A 14,483-nucleotide genomic window follows, 5' to 3' on the forward strand; every position below is an offset into this window, starting at 1 on the left:
GGTGGCCCAACCAGTTATTAGGTTTAGGGGGCAAACACTTTTTCACACAGGGCCATGTAGCTTTGGATTTTTTCCTTCCTCATTAATAAAACCCTTCATTTAAAAACTGCATTTTGTGTTTACTTGTGTTATCTTTGACTAATGTTTAAATTTGTTTGATGATCTGAAACATTTAAGTGTGGAAAACATGCAAAAAAGTAAGAAATCAGGAAGGGGGCAAACACTTTTTCACACCACTGTATATAGAACCTTAGTGCTTAACAATGTGCCTCTCATTCGCCCATTCACACACTAATATTGGGGGATGAACACCGAATATTGGCAGCATTATAATTTAATGTACAGACGGTGACAAATTAGAGGAAAACCTGAATCAATGAGTGGAGAAACAAAACAAACCCTGATGCTTCCACGCAGCTGCACTGCATGATACAATTAAGCAATTAACATCCAATCATGCTCCGTGGCATGTATACAAATGCTGAGCAGGCTCGGCTGATTATAATATTTGTTTATTAAGATTTTGGACCAATGTGTATGACAACGCTCTCCAGCAAATGAGGGAATATCATTTGGAAGAATGGTGCTCATCCCTCCAGTAGAGAAGACTTAGAGAATCAATGCCAATGAGTATTGAAACAGCTCTTGAGGCATGTGGTGGCTCAACTCTTCACTAAGACACTTAATGTTGTTTTTTCTTTAATTTGTCACCTCTCCACATCACTATCAACACATGACTAATCTGCATGATTCTGGACATCATCATCATCATCACCATCATGGTCAAAGTCATGGACTTGTCAACACAACCCAGTCACCAGAGAAATGTTGCCATTGTACATTTCTGCAAACCATGGATACGTTACATTTGTGTGTTATTATGTAGCGATTATATTTAAACTTCATGTTTCAACAACCTGGTGGTTAATATGTTTAGTTTTAGGCACAAAACCACTTGGTTGTGGTTAGGAAAAATCATATTTTGTCTTGAAATGGTCAGTTTTGGTGACACAATCCCGGCAATGTCTCATTATAAAGCTTCACATTTTGTGGCACTGTCTCTGATGGAGAAACAGCCACAGGTTGCTAACGGACACCCTCATTTGGAGGCTAAAAACAAGCAGGAAACCCAGCAACAGGTCCCTAAAAAGCATCTGTGTTTGGTGCCTTAAACGCCACTGAAACCCTGGGAGTGGCAGAAAGAGGGAGAAAGACAATTTTACAGCTACTAAAGCTTCAGTGACATAAATCCAATTTAAACTTTGCAATGACAAGTATTTAGATTTAGCATTTTTTGTATTTGTGTATTCTGTGGGAGCTGCAGGTCCACAGAGTTACTAATAAACCTGTCACATTCTTCCTTCTACTTACAAGAGGTGGAAACAAAGACAGGCAGAATTAAAACATTAAAACCCGAAGGCTAGTTAAAGCAAATTATTTATAGGATAATGACATACCTGTAAAATGTTATTATTTGTGAGTATAAGATCCCACGCTCTTTAATTATCTTATGATATAACTTTCCCTGAGATCTGTTAGGTACACTGTGAGCAGCAGTGTTTTACTAACAAACCTAGACAGTTGCACCTGAGGTCTGAAACATCATTATCCAAATGTTTTTTGGTCTCCATACGATGTTGGAGAAAAATACATTCAGAACTACCTTTGATTAATTTCTCATCTTGGATCCTGCAGCTGCAGCTCGGGCTCAGCGTTCAAAAACTTTGAACTTTCATGTAATACATGAGCCTGCCAGGAAAACTGCATACCACATGTTTAATATTGGAAGAGGCATGCATGCCTGAATGTCACTCGAGGCTGGACCTGAAAGTGGATTGGTTTGAGGTTTGGAAATACTTGATTGAAAAATTGGATTTTGTTTCCAGACATGTGGCAACATATGAGGAGGTATGGGAGAAAAAAAAGGATGGATCTGACTGATGTTACTGGACACAAGCAGTGCTGTAAAGCCCTCTGAGGCAAACTGTGATTTGTGATATTGGGCTTTACAAATAAAATAGAATTGAAATTGAATATCACAAGACAGGTTTGGGATTCCTGAACTGCAGCAATACTGTCATGCATCTGTGGCAGCATTGCTGGTGTGCACCGCACAGGGCACAACTTGCCCTGAACTGTAATATCACCAGAATGATACAACCTTAGGTCGGCCATCGTGAAGGACACGATGGTTATTTCTCTGCTCTGTTTCACGAGAAATATTTTATTGTCTAAAACCCCACGTATCCTTTGCCATCCCTTTTTTTATAGTGGCAAGGTCCATAAAATTAATAGTAGGCATGTGGCAAAAGGTTGTTTTTCACTTCCTGTTTCAAAAACAATGCAATGCAACATACTGTAATGTTCAGGGGGATGAAATCATAGAATAGTTTACCATCAGACATTACACATGTAACAAGTGCAGCTGTTTTTAAGAAGGGGTCAAAGAGATACCCGATGGCACAGAACAGCAGCCCATTGCAAACAAGGTTTGTTACATAATACCTGACTGCATGAAACTACTCTACTATCAGTCACTGTATATGCTGTTTAGTAGTACTACAGTTACCCATGAGCTGTAACATTATTATTATTATCATTATTTATACAAAGCCCTGAATGGGCTGGGGCCGAGCTACATTGCTAACTCCCTTAGCTGAACTATTTGCCTCCAAGAACATCTGCTGCTGGTTTATTGGAGGTTCCCAGAAACAGCCAGAAGAAGAGCGGGGATGCAGCCTTTGTCAGTTACACCCCAAAGCTATGGAACACACCACCTACAGATATCAGAGAAGCTAGGTCGCTAAATATTTTTAAAGGAAAGCTAAAAACGTATCTGTTCACTTCAGCCTTTAACTAGCTCTGACCTTCCTGAAACAGCTCTGAAACTCTTCTTACGCTTTTACTTTCTATTTAGGCTTCACGCTGCTGCAACTCTTAAAATCTTACCTGATTTTATAATTTATAATTTTACAACTCTATGATTTTGAATAAGTTCTGTCTTATGTTCATTCTATTTTCACGTGAAGCACTCAGTGCTTATACTGAACTTATTGTAAAACACATTCTGCTGCATTTCTTGCATGAAAGGTGCTTTGTAAATAAAGTTTATTATTATATTCTACTTATTTATTATGTGGTTAATCTCATGTTTTAAAGTTTTCCTGTTTTCTTGCTGTATTTTGTTTCTTTTTGCCTCAGATTTTTAATTAAATATTTGTTTTACACTATGATGTAATGTTTGCTTGTGTGGACCCCAGGAGGAGTAGTTGCTACCTTGGTGGTGACTCATAGGGATCCAGATAAATAAATTAATTACAGAAAAAGAAGATGTGCTTACTCTCAGACCAACAGCAGTGAAATGGTGAGTTTGATGTGTCCACAGACGTGTTCGTTTTTGTTCCTTATTTTTTATGCTCATGTTATATATATATGTTTGTAAAGTGTTGCTAATGGATTATAGCTCTGCTGTATTTATAATTATAATGCATGTGAAACTGAGTATAATTATATGCTATATGCTGATTGAGTCCAGTTGTATTTTCCTCTTTCAGTTAATCCCAGTGTTGCATATTTATAAGACGTAAATGATGTTTATATAGTTATTTCACATTAAAACATTCAGTCATCTGAACTGTTTGAAAGCTACATGGACTTTGTGCAACAGGTTATATTAAGTCTTCACTTGGACCCACTCAGAGTCATTAATTATCAATAATCAAAACACAACAGCTCATGACTCATGCTGTTATCTCATTGTTCTGTCATTATCACCTCTGCTGATCGGTTCCACGGAAGACATCAAGAGCTGGAGATTTCCTTCTATTTTGGTAGCAATAACCGTGCACCTGCTGTGTGGAAGTTCATAACATGGGGCATCATGTGGAGTATCATGTGTCACGTCTCTTTGAAATCTCTGCACTTGTTTGATAGGAAATGAAGAGGAAAAGAGGCATCGTACAACAACGTGCGCTGGGCCTATTAGTCAGATGCTGTGCAACAGAAGCTATAAAAACTGGGACAGCAACAACATTTGTAAAGTGGGTTCACTCGCATCACGTCTCCCTAAGCAATCTCCTGATGTACAGCTCCAATATATCTGTGGATATATCTGTGAAAGCTGTGTTGCACTGTTACACAGCCGTGCATTGTTTTGCATATTAATTAGACATTAAAATTCAAACTATCACGGTCACAAGTAAATTGCACTTAAGGTACAGTATGTGAGATGACATGTGCTGAAGGCTCTTTGTTTCAAATGCAAATGTGGTGGAGGTGCACGTGTACACTGCATACCTGTAGTATGAGTATATGTAACTGTATGTATTTACTGTATATGTGTGTGTGTGTGTGAATTTCTTACTGTTATGCTCCTGTTCCTCCTCAACATTTCCCAGGACCATAGCTGGGACGCCAAAGGCCGACGCCAACACCCACACACAGATGTTCACCACCTGAGGACATGACAACATGACGGTGATTTACATGTTCTTTTTTTCTTGCATTACTTATACAGATAGATTGGTTATATAGCAAGATGTGTTATTTATTAACCCTTATGTCGACAGGTCTAAAATAGCTCCAGGCATATGTGAGAAAAACAGCGCAGTGAATCACTTATAGTCACTGTGTAGTTTGTTTTCTTCTGATTGTGCTAACTGATTAAATCACTGTTCAAATGCACATCAGTGAGCGGTCACATCACTAATCATCGCAGGAAAAGCTCAGTTATAACTAACAATTTCTGTGTTATGCTACATGTTCTAGTAAACCATGACAGTGAGCGACATCATCAGGACCCTCTGACTGATAAACTTTCAATTTAACACAGCTATTATTAAAATGGCAACCAGGAGGAAGGTTAAGAGTACTCCACCAATTTAGAATTGCTCACCTATAACATCGTCAGACTCCAGGTAGATGAGCCTACATTACCCACAGTGCACCATGGCCACTGACAGAGGTGCCACCAGGGATTTTGGGCCCCATGAAAAGAATTTTTATTGGGCCCTAGACACAGCTGGCCGGGAGGCCGCTGAAAATTTTTGATGCTATTTTACATAAAACTACGCATTTTGATGGTATTTTTGACTATCATTCCCACATTTGTGAAAAATGAACAACCTCTTCCTCCACTTCCACATTCCTTCCTGACAAACTTGAAGAGGATCCTGGACCTGGCTCTGTAGAGTGTATGTTATAGGGCTGACCCAAAAAATTCGAAGCTCAATGGCACAGGATTCGATTGTGAAAAAAAAAAAAATCGAATATTCAGCCTTTTTTTTTTTCCTCCCGTTTTTTTGGGGGGGACCTTGAACACAACACCATCTCCGAAAAGGAAATAGAAAGCCCGACGTGCAGTGAATGGAGACCTATTATCCTGTTTGCACACAGACAACTAAATTCTTTCAACAATGTGACTCAAAATAATAATAAAATAGATTTTATTGATGTAAAATAATATGCTGATGGTGACATTTTCCACCGGTCCGCTGCGCTCTGAGGGCCGAATTCACAAAGAATGAACTGTGGCCGCTGATAGCACCTTGAATTGCACTTCACTTGCACCCGCAGTTTGCTCCGACTTAACGTCCTATTCACAAAGGATATTGCGCTAATGATATACCAGCGCAAACACGCCCACAAAGTTTGGCAGCTGAGTGCAGTTTGCCCCTGATTTGCCCCTGATTGCAATTAGCCTGGCATGGCATGGTAAGTGTTTGGCAAAGTACTGAATACTGTATACCCTCATGTAGTGATGTCTGCTGGTGAGTCAGTCTAACAGTGTGGGATGGGTTGAGGCTGTGGATTTGACCAAGTTTGACCACTTTATCACTATTCCCTCTCACTTGTAGCTGTTTTTTCATTATCTTTTGAATTTAATATGAATTATGGAACCGTTTTTGTTCACATTTATTTCCCCTGTTTTGTAAAATAAATTATTGAAAGTTGCTTTTGAAGTGCGTGACAGAAGTGCGTTTTGAGAACGACCGCAGACTGTCACCTGTTCAACGCATCAATATCTTCGGATGCCATTAAAGTAATAATGATTATAATAATAATGTCAAAATATTATTTACAGACTGATTTAACAGACGATCACTGCTGCCACGATCACTGGAAAGTCTGGGCGAGAGGCTTCCACAGAGGAGCGCCCAGTTTGCACCAGCTTTCTAAAGACGTTATTTACTTCACTCAAACTGCGTGTGGCTATTAGCGCTGGTGTTAGTGAATTAGACGTTGTTTATCAATGAGGCTCATTTGCATAGAAAGGGCCAATTTTGTGCCAAATATATGCATATTACCTCATTTCAATATGTGCAAATAACACCGGAGCACCAAGACGCAATCTGCTTGGCAGCGCAGTTAGTGGAGCATTTCACCCTCTGCGCGTGCTTTGTGAATTAGACGCTATCTGTTTGCTCCATTTTTACCGGTTTAGCGGCCGCAAAAGCCACGCAATCCTTTTGTGAATTCGGCCCTGAGTCTGGTGTCAGTGACACATACTGCTCTGAGTCAAGCATCTGTCTGCTTGCACTGCAGTGCACGCAGAGGGTTTTAATTTTTAGTGTCAAATCAAAAGTTAAACACTACTTATCAGCAACCAGAAGTGTTTTTTCGTTTGTGAATATTTTCATCTTAATTCTAGGGGGGCGTTAATGTTTCCAAAACAAATAAAGTTATTGTTACCAGTACATTGTAAATAAAATATATTTGTGATTGTAAGTTAGTTAATAACTTAGTGTCATATTATTTTTTGTCAGTATTATAATTTTATTAGGGGCCTCTCTGGACCCCTTTTAATCCTGGGCCCCTAGAATCCTTCTCCTTTTTCCCCCCTTTTCGGCACCCCAGGCCACTGACAAAAAGAAGTGATTATAACAGACCTCTGTCGCCTGCTGCTAACTCTAATACCTAATGCATGAGGCAATGAATGTAAGATGTAAGATTCTGCGCAGCTTCCTTTGGAGCCACAGAAGGTTTTATATGATGAATGTATAAAGAGAACAGAGTACATCGTCAGAGACAGGACCCCTTACTGTAAGAAGCTGCTCATTGGCTCATGAAGCCAAAAATAGTTTGACGTCTGTGTGTAAAGTTATTGGAGCTTCTGCACTGTTGGTGCACTTGAGACTTTGGCCAGCCAAGCAGCTGACATCTGGGTTAGCCCTCAATTAACTTAAATGGGGATAAAATGATTTTAAAGTTTGGCTCTTCTAGACTTTCAAAATGTTATTAGACTGAATGGATTTAATGTTGATAGTGGAATCATTTTGCAGGGGTTGTGATGCTCCAAAATACAGTATGTATCCACTAATTCACAGATGTCTTTTTCACAATGTTAGTCTGTAGGAAAAAGTTTTTTTGAGTCCAGTGGCCTCATGTAAGGGACCCAGAAGTTGTAATTCCACGGTTTGACCACTCAAATTGGTTTCAAAGCCCGGTGCTGTTCCTGGTGGCTTGCTTTATACAACTTTTTTTCGACATATGCACTCATACTCCCAACACCTGTAAACAGACTTTGAAGTGTAACATCCATTTGTGATGAGGAGGATTAGGCAGAAAACAGTCAAAACCTTGAAAGTCATCTGCTGTTGTGTTTTAGTGTTCCTTCCTTTTGTCATGCCTCCATCAGCGCCTGGAGGAACGTTTCTTAAGATGTCAGTTTCCCACATGACAACAGCACACAGAGTGAGTTTAAAGGATTCATGGGCAGACAAGTGAGCCAAGGTGACTGTTAACATCTGATCTGATGTCAGTGGTCATTTCAGGGACGATGAAGTAGGTGTGAAGGTTTCTAAAAGGTGAATGTCGCACTTTGAAATGAAACAGTTTTACCTTGGCCTTGTGAGGAGTCCTCATGTCCAGCGCTTTGACAGGGTGGCAGACGGCAACATATCTGTCCATACTCATCACTGTCAGGGTGAAGGTGCTGGTGAACATGTTGTAGTAGTCGATAGACACCACTGCTTTGCACAGAGCGTTCCCAAACGGCCAGAAGCCCAGGAACACGTCGGTGCCCTGCAAACATCCGGAAACCAAAGAATGAACATAGAAAAAGAGCTGGAGGCAAAACAGAGGACTCCATCTTCTCTGAAATATGACTTTGGACAGTTCAGTGGAAACAAATCAGTGCAGTGAAAGAAAAGAAGAAAAGAAACTCAACACCTGACAAACAACCAGTGACTGATAAAGTCTATAATATCCAGATGGTGGCAAAGAGCAAATCTGAATTACAACATCTTTTAACTTTCATTTTAAACAATGTTAAATAATTTAAATAACAGAGAATTGTACAACATATAAGCAATCTTCCAGCAGTCTTCCATTAATTGTCCTTAATTAATCAGCCATCCATTAAGGCCTCACACATCTGTTACCATTAACAGAATAAATTACCCAGAGTGTTGCACAGAGGCGCTGGCTTTGTTTGGGTCCCTGTGTATCTCTGCCCATAAGAGCTGAATATTGTCACATTTACAGTAAAGCCTGCACATGTGTCATGCGGATTACTGTTAATTTATTATGCTGATCTGTTCTGTACGACATCTATTGCACGTCTNGGTCCCTGTGTATCTCTGCCCATAAGAGCTGAATATTGTCACATTTACAGTAAAGCCTGCACATGTTAGACACAAGTGTTTCATTAATATACTCAGGTTTTCTGATATTTAATATGATGAGCACCCTCCTCTTTACTTTGACCTGTTCTAAAGGTTTGCAGGGTCACTTCTGAAAATCAATAGTGGCAGAAAATAAACATTTAACCTGCAGTGTTCTCTACCTTCAAAATTCATCTTCTACAATCACAGCAGAACATTTGAGTTTTATTGTACTGCACTCTGATTTATTACAAGCCCTGCTGCCCCTCCAGAACAAGGGCATTGTTGTTTTCTTTAATACTGTCAACGAGAGAGCCATGCTGAAAGCAAAATGGTTAGACAACCTGTTCTCATTCCCAGGTCATCAAACACCAATGCTTTGTAACGCCCCTTGGCGTCTGATAGTGATGCTTAGGGTGCCCTTTAGCACAGCTGAAACATATTCTAACGTGTTTAATGTTGTGAAATGACTGTGGTTAGGTTTAAGCAGAGACCACATTACGGGTTAGAAGAATTATGTTTCTTACGTAGCCTGGAAATCCAGACTCAAATCTAGAAAGATTTTGAGTCTGGCCCTCACCGATACACCCTTCCTTCCCAAGGGGCGGCACTAACTGAAGCATTTCAAATGCCGCCGCATGCAATTGGATCGCACGATGGCCAATCAGAGCAAAAAACAAGGTGACGTATTCATTGCACTAAGCCCCATTGGTTTGCCGACCAGTGGAGCTATGATGCTTTTGCCGTATCCCGTCAGCAAACCAGCAAAAACGTCCTTCCTGTAAACGAAAGCTTCTAGGGCAGTCTTCTGTTCCTCCCTCAAGGAAAAAGATAAAAGAAAAGTGTAGTTGGCTTAGCGTTTCTTCCAAAGCTACATTGAATGGACGCGGTCCTTCAGCAGCTGCCATCTTGGCTGTTTACTTTTCGACACCTACGGCGCAGCGCTGTCTTCATCATGTTACGCTCACCCAGAGCCTGCCTCTGTCAGATAGACTGATCTGACTGGTCCGATTGCTCATCGGGGCCAGATCCCCGTGCAGAGCAAATTAGAATTTGCTAGGGGCGGGGCATCTGGATTTCCAGGTTATTTCTTACGTAATGTAACATGACCTAAATATGGAACGTGAGGGACAAGTCTGGTTTTGTTTGACCCATCCACCACCCCTCCCTCCTGCCCTATGTTGACCTTCTCCCTCTTTACATCAGCTGTTAGTTAAAAGCCAGGAATGTCTCCTGAAGATGCAGCTTGTATTTTACCTGGGACAAATCGCAGGTCACATATCACCCCGAACCTCGCCACTTAACTTCAGAATTGATTTTCAGAGTATTTTATTAACTTTTAAGGTTCATCATGGTTTCGCCCCAACTTAGAGCTGAGCTTCTGACCACCTACGCTCCAAGTCGTGACCTGAGATCCTCAAGCCTACCCCTCACTAGTTGTCCACAGGTCAAGGGTGGTAACCAAAGGTGACCGGGCTTATGTTTAAATAAGTGATATACAAATAAAGGTTATCATCATTATATTATCATAAAGAAGCTAAAGGATGCCTTTGGTGTCTGCATGTGATATGCAGAGGGGCGTGACAAATTGTATTTGACGACCGAGGAATGAGAATGGGCTGGGTCAGACTATGACATTTGCATTTTAGTGAATCTTGACAAATAATGTGTTGGTCAACATTTATCTGAACTTGATTTATGGACACATTTACAGCCTCAGTGGCTAAAATGCAGTTGGACCAGATATGAATGGAAAAAATGCAGGTGTCACAAAAATAATCAAAGATTTTAGAGATATTGTTTTAGTTATTGTAATCTTAAGACTGGGCAAAAAGACTAGTTCAGGAAACAGTGTAAAAGGTCAAGGTTTAAATTCTTTTATAATCCCTTGCAAATAAGTCATACCTGGAAAGGTAAAGTAGCCAGGAACAGAGAGTCAGCCAGAGCCAGGTTAAAGATGTAGATGTTGGTAGCTGTTTTCATCTTAGTGTATCTGAGAAGAGACGAAGCACAGAAACACAAAAGTTCAGTCAAATTAGACACTTAAGACAGGTAGTTCATCTTACTGTAGGTCACACACATACACATTAACAGCTTAATCAAGTGTCTGCAGCCGAACACAGTCTGCATAACAAACGGAGCCACTCTGGGGGCTGGAGGTGCTTCGTACCATTAGAATTCACAGTGTCTTTGTGAGGTGCTGCTGCTACTAAAATTGCTGGTTGCTGGTTAGAAATAGATTTTTTGAGGACACTCTTAATATGCAGTATAACCAGTGGTGCTCATCTAAATTTTCTGGTCTTAATAATGAGTACAGCCTGTGGTGCTGCTGTGGTTGGAGGTGGTGACTTCAGGCTTTTATTTCCAGGTTTAAAGCATATGTTCTATACTATTCCTATTTGAAGTCTTTAGTTACATGAAGCAGTCTGAAGTAACATGACGTTAGCCAAGACTGCAGCTTACTCCAGAAGTTAGAATTAATGCCAATTCTTCTGTTACAAGATGATGTCTGAGTTGAAAAAAATACAAAACTTTAAATAGGATGAAATGAATTTAATATATTACGAACCGACTGAAGTTACTTCCACAGGGCACCTTTTAAAAAAGGCAACTTTAACCAGACTCAAACTTGAAAGCCCTGTTAAAGCAAAATTTATCACACCTCAGATTGCTAAACCATTGGAAGGATGAAAAAACATGATAGAGCTGTTCTTAGAGCCTCACCAGCTGTAATTGCTTGAGAAGTTTGTCTTAAAGGTGGCACTAGATAAAAGGTCATGAGGTCATCAAAATCATCATCATTAAAAAGCATTGATTGCCTGATATCAGACAGAACTGTCAAATTGATACATTCTGTTTCCATCTTCAGTCTGACATTGCCTCCACTCTAATCAATGCCCATGCAGGAGAGGGATTTGATTTTCCGTAACCACACTAGAGACCAATGTATCCGCCTGAATGAAGCAGCAGCCTCCAAGGCTAAGCAATGAACCCAAGGCGCAAGTGCCAAAACCTGCGCTCCTTGAATAACCACTTGAACAAGTCAGTCTCCATCGACCCCCATACTAAAATTCTCAACTATGAAAAAAGGTTTTGGTCTCTATAGCTAATTTCCCCGTTCATGATGACTGTACTGGGGTGAATTTTTCTTTAACTGACCCATTTGTTGATGTTGTCATTAAGGTGTGGCCACTTTAAGTAGCAGATTGGTGCCGTCCGTATAAAAGTCTTGTTCAGGGTTTGGTTGTACTGAAAGATCCTCTAAGGAGCCAGATGTTCAGTTTTGGTTATGTTTTAAAAGCCTGTTTTAGTGCTAACAAAAATTAACATTGGTATTATCACAGTTAAGCATAGATGTAAAAGCAGCATCCTAACTAAGCTAGCAGCCACCTTTTGGGTTATGTCCACCCTCCTGTCCAAATATGGGCACTTCTGGCAACAAAAACAAAATGGTTGCCAAACTTCAGGCTTCAAATGGGAGTCCACAAACTGATGAGGCACATTGTTGTGGTTAAGTATATTATTTCATACAGTCATATTACTGATGCGTAGCCATGCTAATGTATTGGTTGTGCTGGGGTTTTAGGACCTGAATAAAATTAAAGCAAAAACAAACTACAATGTTGGGACAGCTAAACAGCAGCTTGACAACAGCCATACTTTCGCATGTGGGCCTGATGTCTAATTATTAGTCCCTGCGTGGCACTCATTGGATGGATTGCTTTTTCAACCAAGAAACCACTGCTTGATGTCATTATGTCAGATGAGTCCGTCAGCTCCGTTGAGTGGGAGCTTCAAAGGTCTACACCGAGGCAAAAGCGTTAATCCTCTGAGGAGTAGGGATAGTGCCAGCAACTTAAACAGCCAAAAAGAGTATATCACCTGTGCTTGGTTGATATTCTGGACTAATTCTGACACTGCAGCAAAGTTATGCTCCCCCTTTACTGGCCTTTGTGGCTTTTGCTTTGATCCATGCTCTCCCCTGAGGTGAGGTGGTCTCAGTCAGGTATGGCCTCAGCAGCAGCCCGATGTGACCCTGTGGTTTGTGTTGCAACTTTGTTTGGTTGTCTTGTTTCTGTGGTTCTGCTCCTGTCAGCTTTAGTTCTCACTTATCTGTTGGTAGACTGGATGGGCCAGTGTCTGCTTTGCCCTCAGGGTTCTTCTTATTTTTATTTCATCTTCCTGGCTTGTCTCACTCTGATTCCCTTTTTTTATGGTTGATACCTTCAACTTTGATGTTTTGAGGTCACACACACCCAACACAGATAAATAAAAGTGTTTACTTTCTGCCTTCAGACTCCGTTTGAGATATATTATCAACCTCTTGGTAAAAACGAGACTGTATTGAGGTCATAACAGTATAATATCAGGATTCAGCCTCTGCAGCCAAGGAATATCTGCAGAAAATTGTATGTGAATGTATAATGATAAAAATCAAAACAAAAATCCAACAACACCATCCACTATAAAATAAAAGAAACTGAGTGAGTCATTAATTTTATGAGTGTGTGTCGGGTGTGTCTGCTGCTATAACTGCAGATTTTTGCTTCTTTCTGTTTCATCTGCCCTGGATAAAACTTAACAAAAACGCATTGCAGTCAAATGTTTCCGCCTCCCACCCTCTTCCCCTCTCCCTCCCCCCTTCATTCAGTTTGGCCTCAGGCTCTTTTGCACTTTCTCTTTTTTCCTCAAACATCCCCTTCTTTCTTTCATCCTTTCTCTCTGTCTCCTCCTCTGCCTCTTTTTTCCTCCTCACGTCCTCTTTTTTCCCATTTCCAATTTTAGATGACGTACTCCTCACCCCTCTCTTTTTTTGTAGGTCTTTCACTCATCTATTCCCTTGCATCTCGACATCTGTGTCTTTCAGTCTTTTATCCTTTCATCCTCTCATTACCTTCCTCTAACTTTTAGTTCTCTGTATCTTTCCTCCTCTTCACTTGTGATCTGTCTCAACGCCCTCAGCTCTTTTGGATTTCTCTCATCCTTCCTGCCTTTGTCTGCAGAGCATCTGCAGGATGCTAAATTTAAGATGTTTTCAATACTTTTATACTTTATGCCTGATGTTAAATCTAAGATTTAATGATCTAAATAAAGAGACAAAGAATACTCAAGAACAGCTGCAAATTGAAGTTGTGAAATGTGCAGTACTAGAGGGGAGACAAACAAATGAGTTGCTAAAGGATGTCATGTTCCATTGTCAAACTAAAAACATATTTTTTCACAATACTAATTAAGATACATCCATCCACCCATCCATCCATTTTCAACTGCTTATCCAAAGCCAGGTCGCATTCCAAGGCAGGACAACATATATAATCCCTCCAGCGTGCCCTGCCCCGGGGCTGCCTACCAGTTGGACGTGCCCTGAGCACCTGTAACGCGAGGCACCCAGGAGGCATTCTGATCAGATGCCCAAACCACCTCAACTGACCCCTTGCGACGTAAAGGAGCAATGGCTCTACTCCCGAGCTCCCTCCAGATGTCCGAGCTACTTACCCTGTCTCTAAGGCTGAGCCCAGCAACCCCATGGAGGAAACTCATTTCGGCTGTTTGTACCCACGCCCTCATTCTTTCAGTCACTACCCAGAGCTCATGACCATAGGTGAGGGTTGGGATGCAAATGGACCAGTAAATCCAAAGCTTTGCCTTCAGGCTTACCTCTCTTTTCACCACGATGGTCCGGCACAACACCCTCATCACTGCAGAGGCTGCGCCAAACCACTGATCCATCTCACGCTCCATTCTACCCTCACTAGTAAACAAGACCCTGAGATACTTGAACTCCCTCGCTTGGGGCAGTAACTCACTCCCAACCCAAAGGGGGCAATCCATCGTTTTCCAGCAAACAACCATTGCCTTAGACTTGGAGGTGCTGACTCT

The 14,483-nt window shown here is 40.9% G+C and overlaps 1 protein-coding gene across 1 annotated transcript in view; it reads right to left on the reverse strand.

Annotated features, from left to right (window-relative positions):
- Positions 1-14,483, reverse strand: part of oprl1 (opiate receptor-like 1) — a 156,276-nt gene that overhangs the window by 44,082 nt on the left and 97,711 nt on the right. The window contains exons 3-5 of the mRNA XM_050065673.1: positions 10,509-10,596; positions 7,840-8,022; positions 4,364-4,454 (exon numbers count right to left, since the gene is read on the reverse strand). Coding sequence (XP_049921630.1) covers positions 4,364-4,454; positions 7,840-8,022; positions 10,509-10,596 — 362 coding nt within the window. The remainder of the gene's footprint in view (positions 1-4,363; positions 4,455-7,839; positions 8,023-10,508; positions 10,597-14,483) is intronic.

This window comes from Epinephelus moara, chromosome 16, assembly GCF_006386435.1.
Source record: "Epinephelus moara isolate mb chromosome 16, YSFRI_EMoa_1.0, whole genome shotgun sequence".
NCBI classification, from domain to species: domain Eukaryota; kingdom Metazoa; phylum Chordata; class Actinopteri; order Perciformes; family Serranidae; genus Epinephelus; species Epinephelus moara.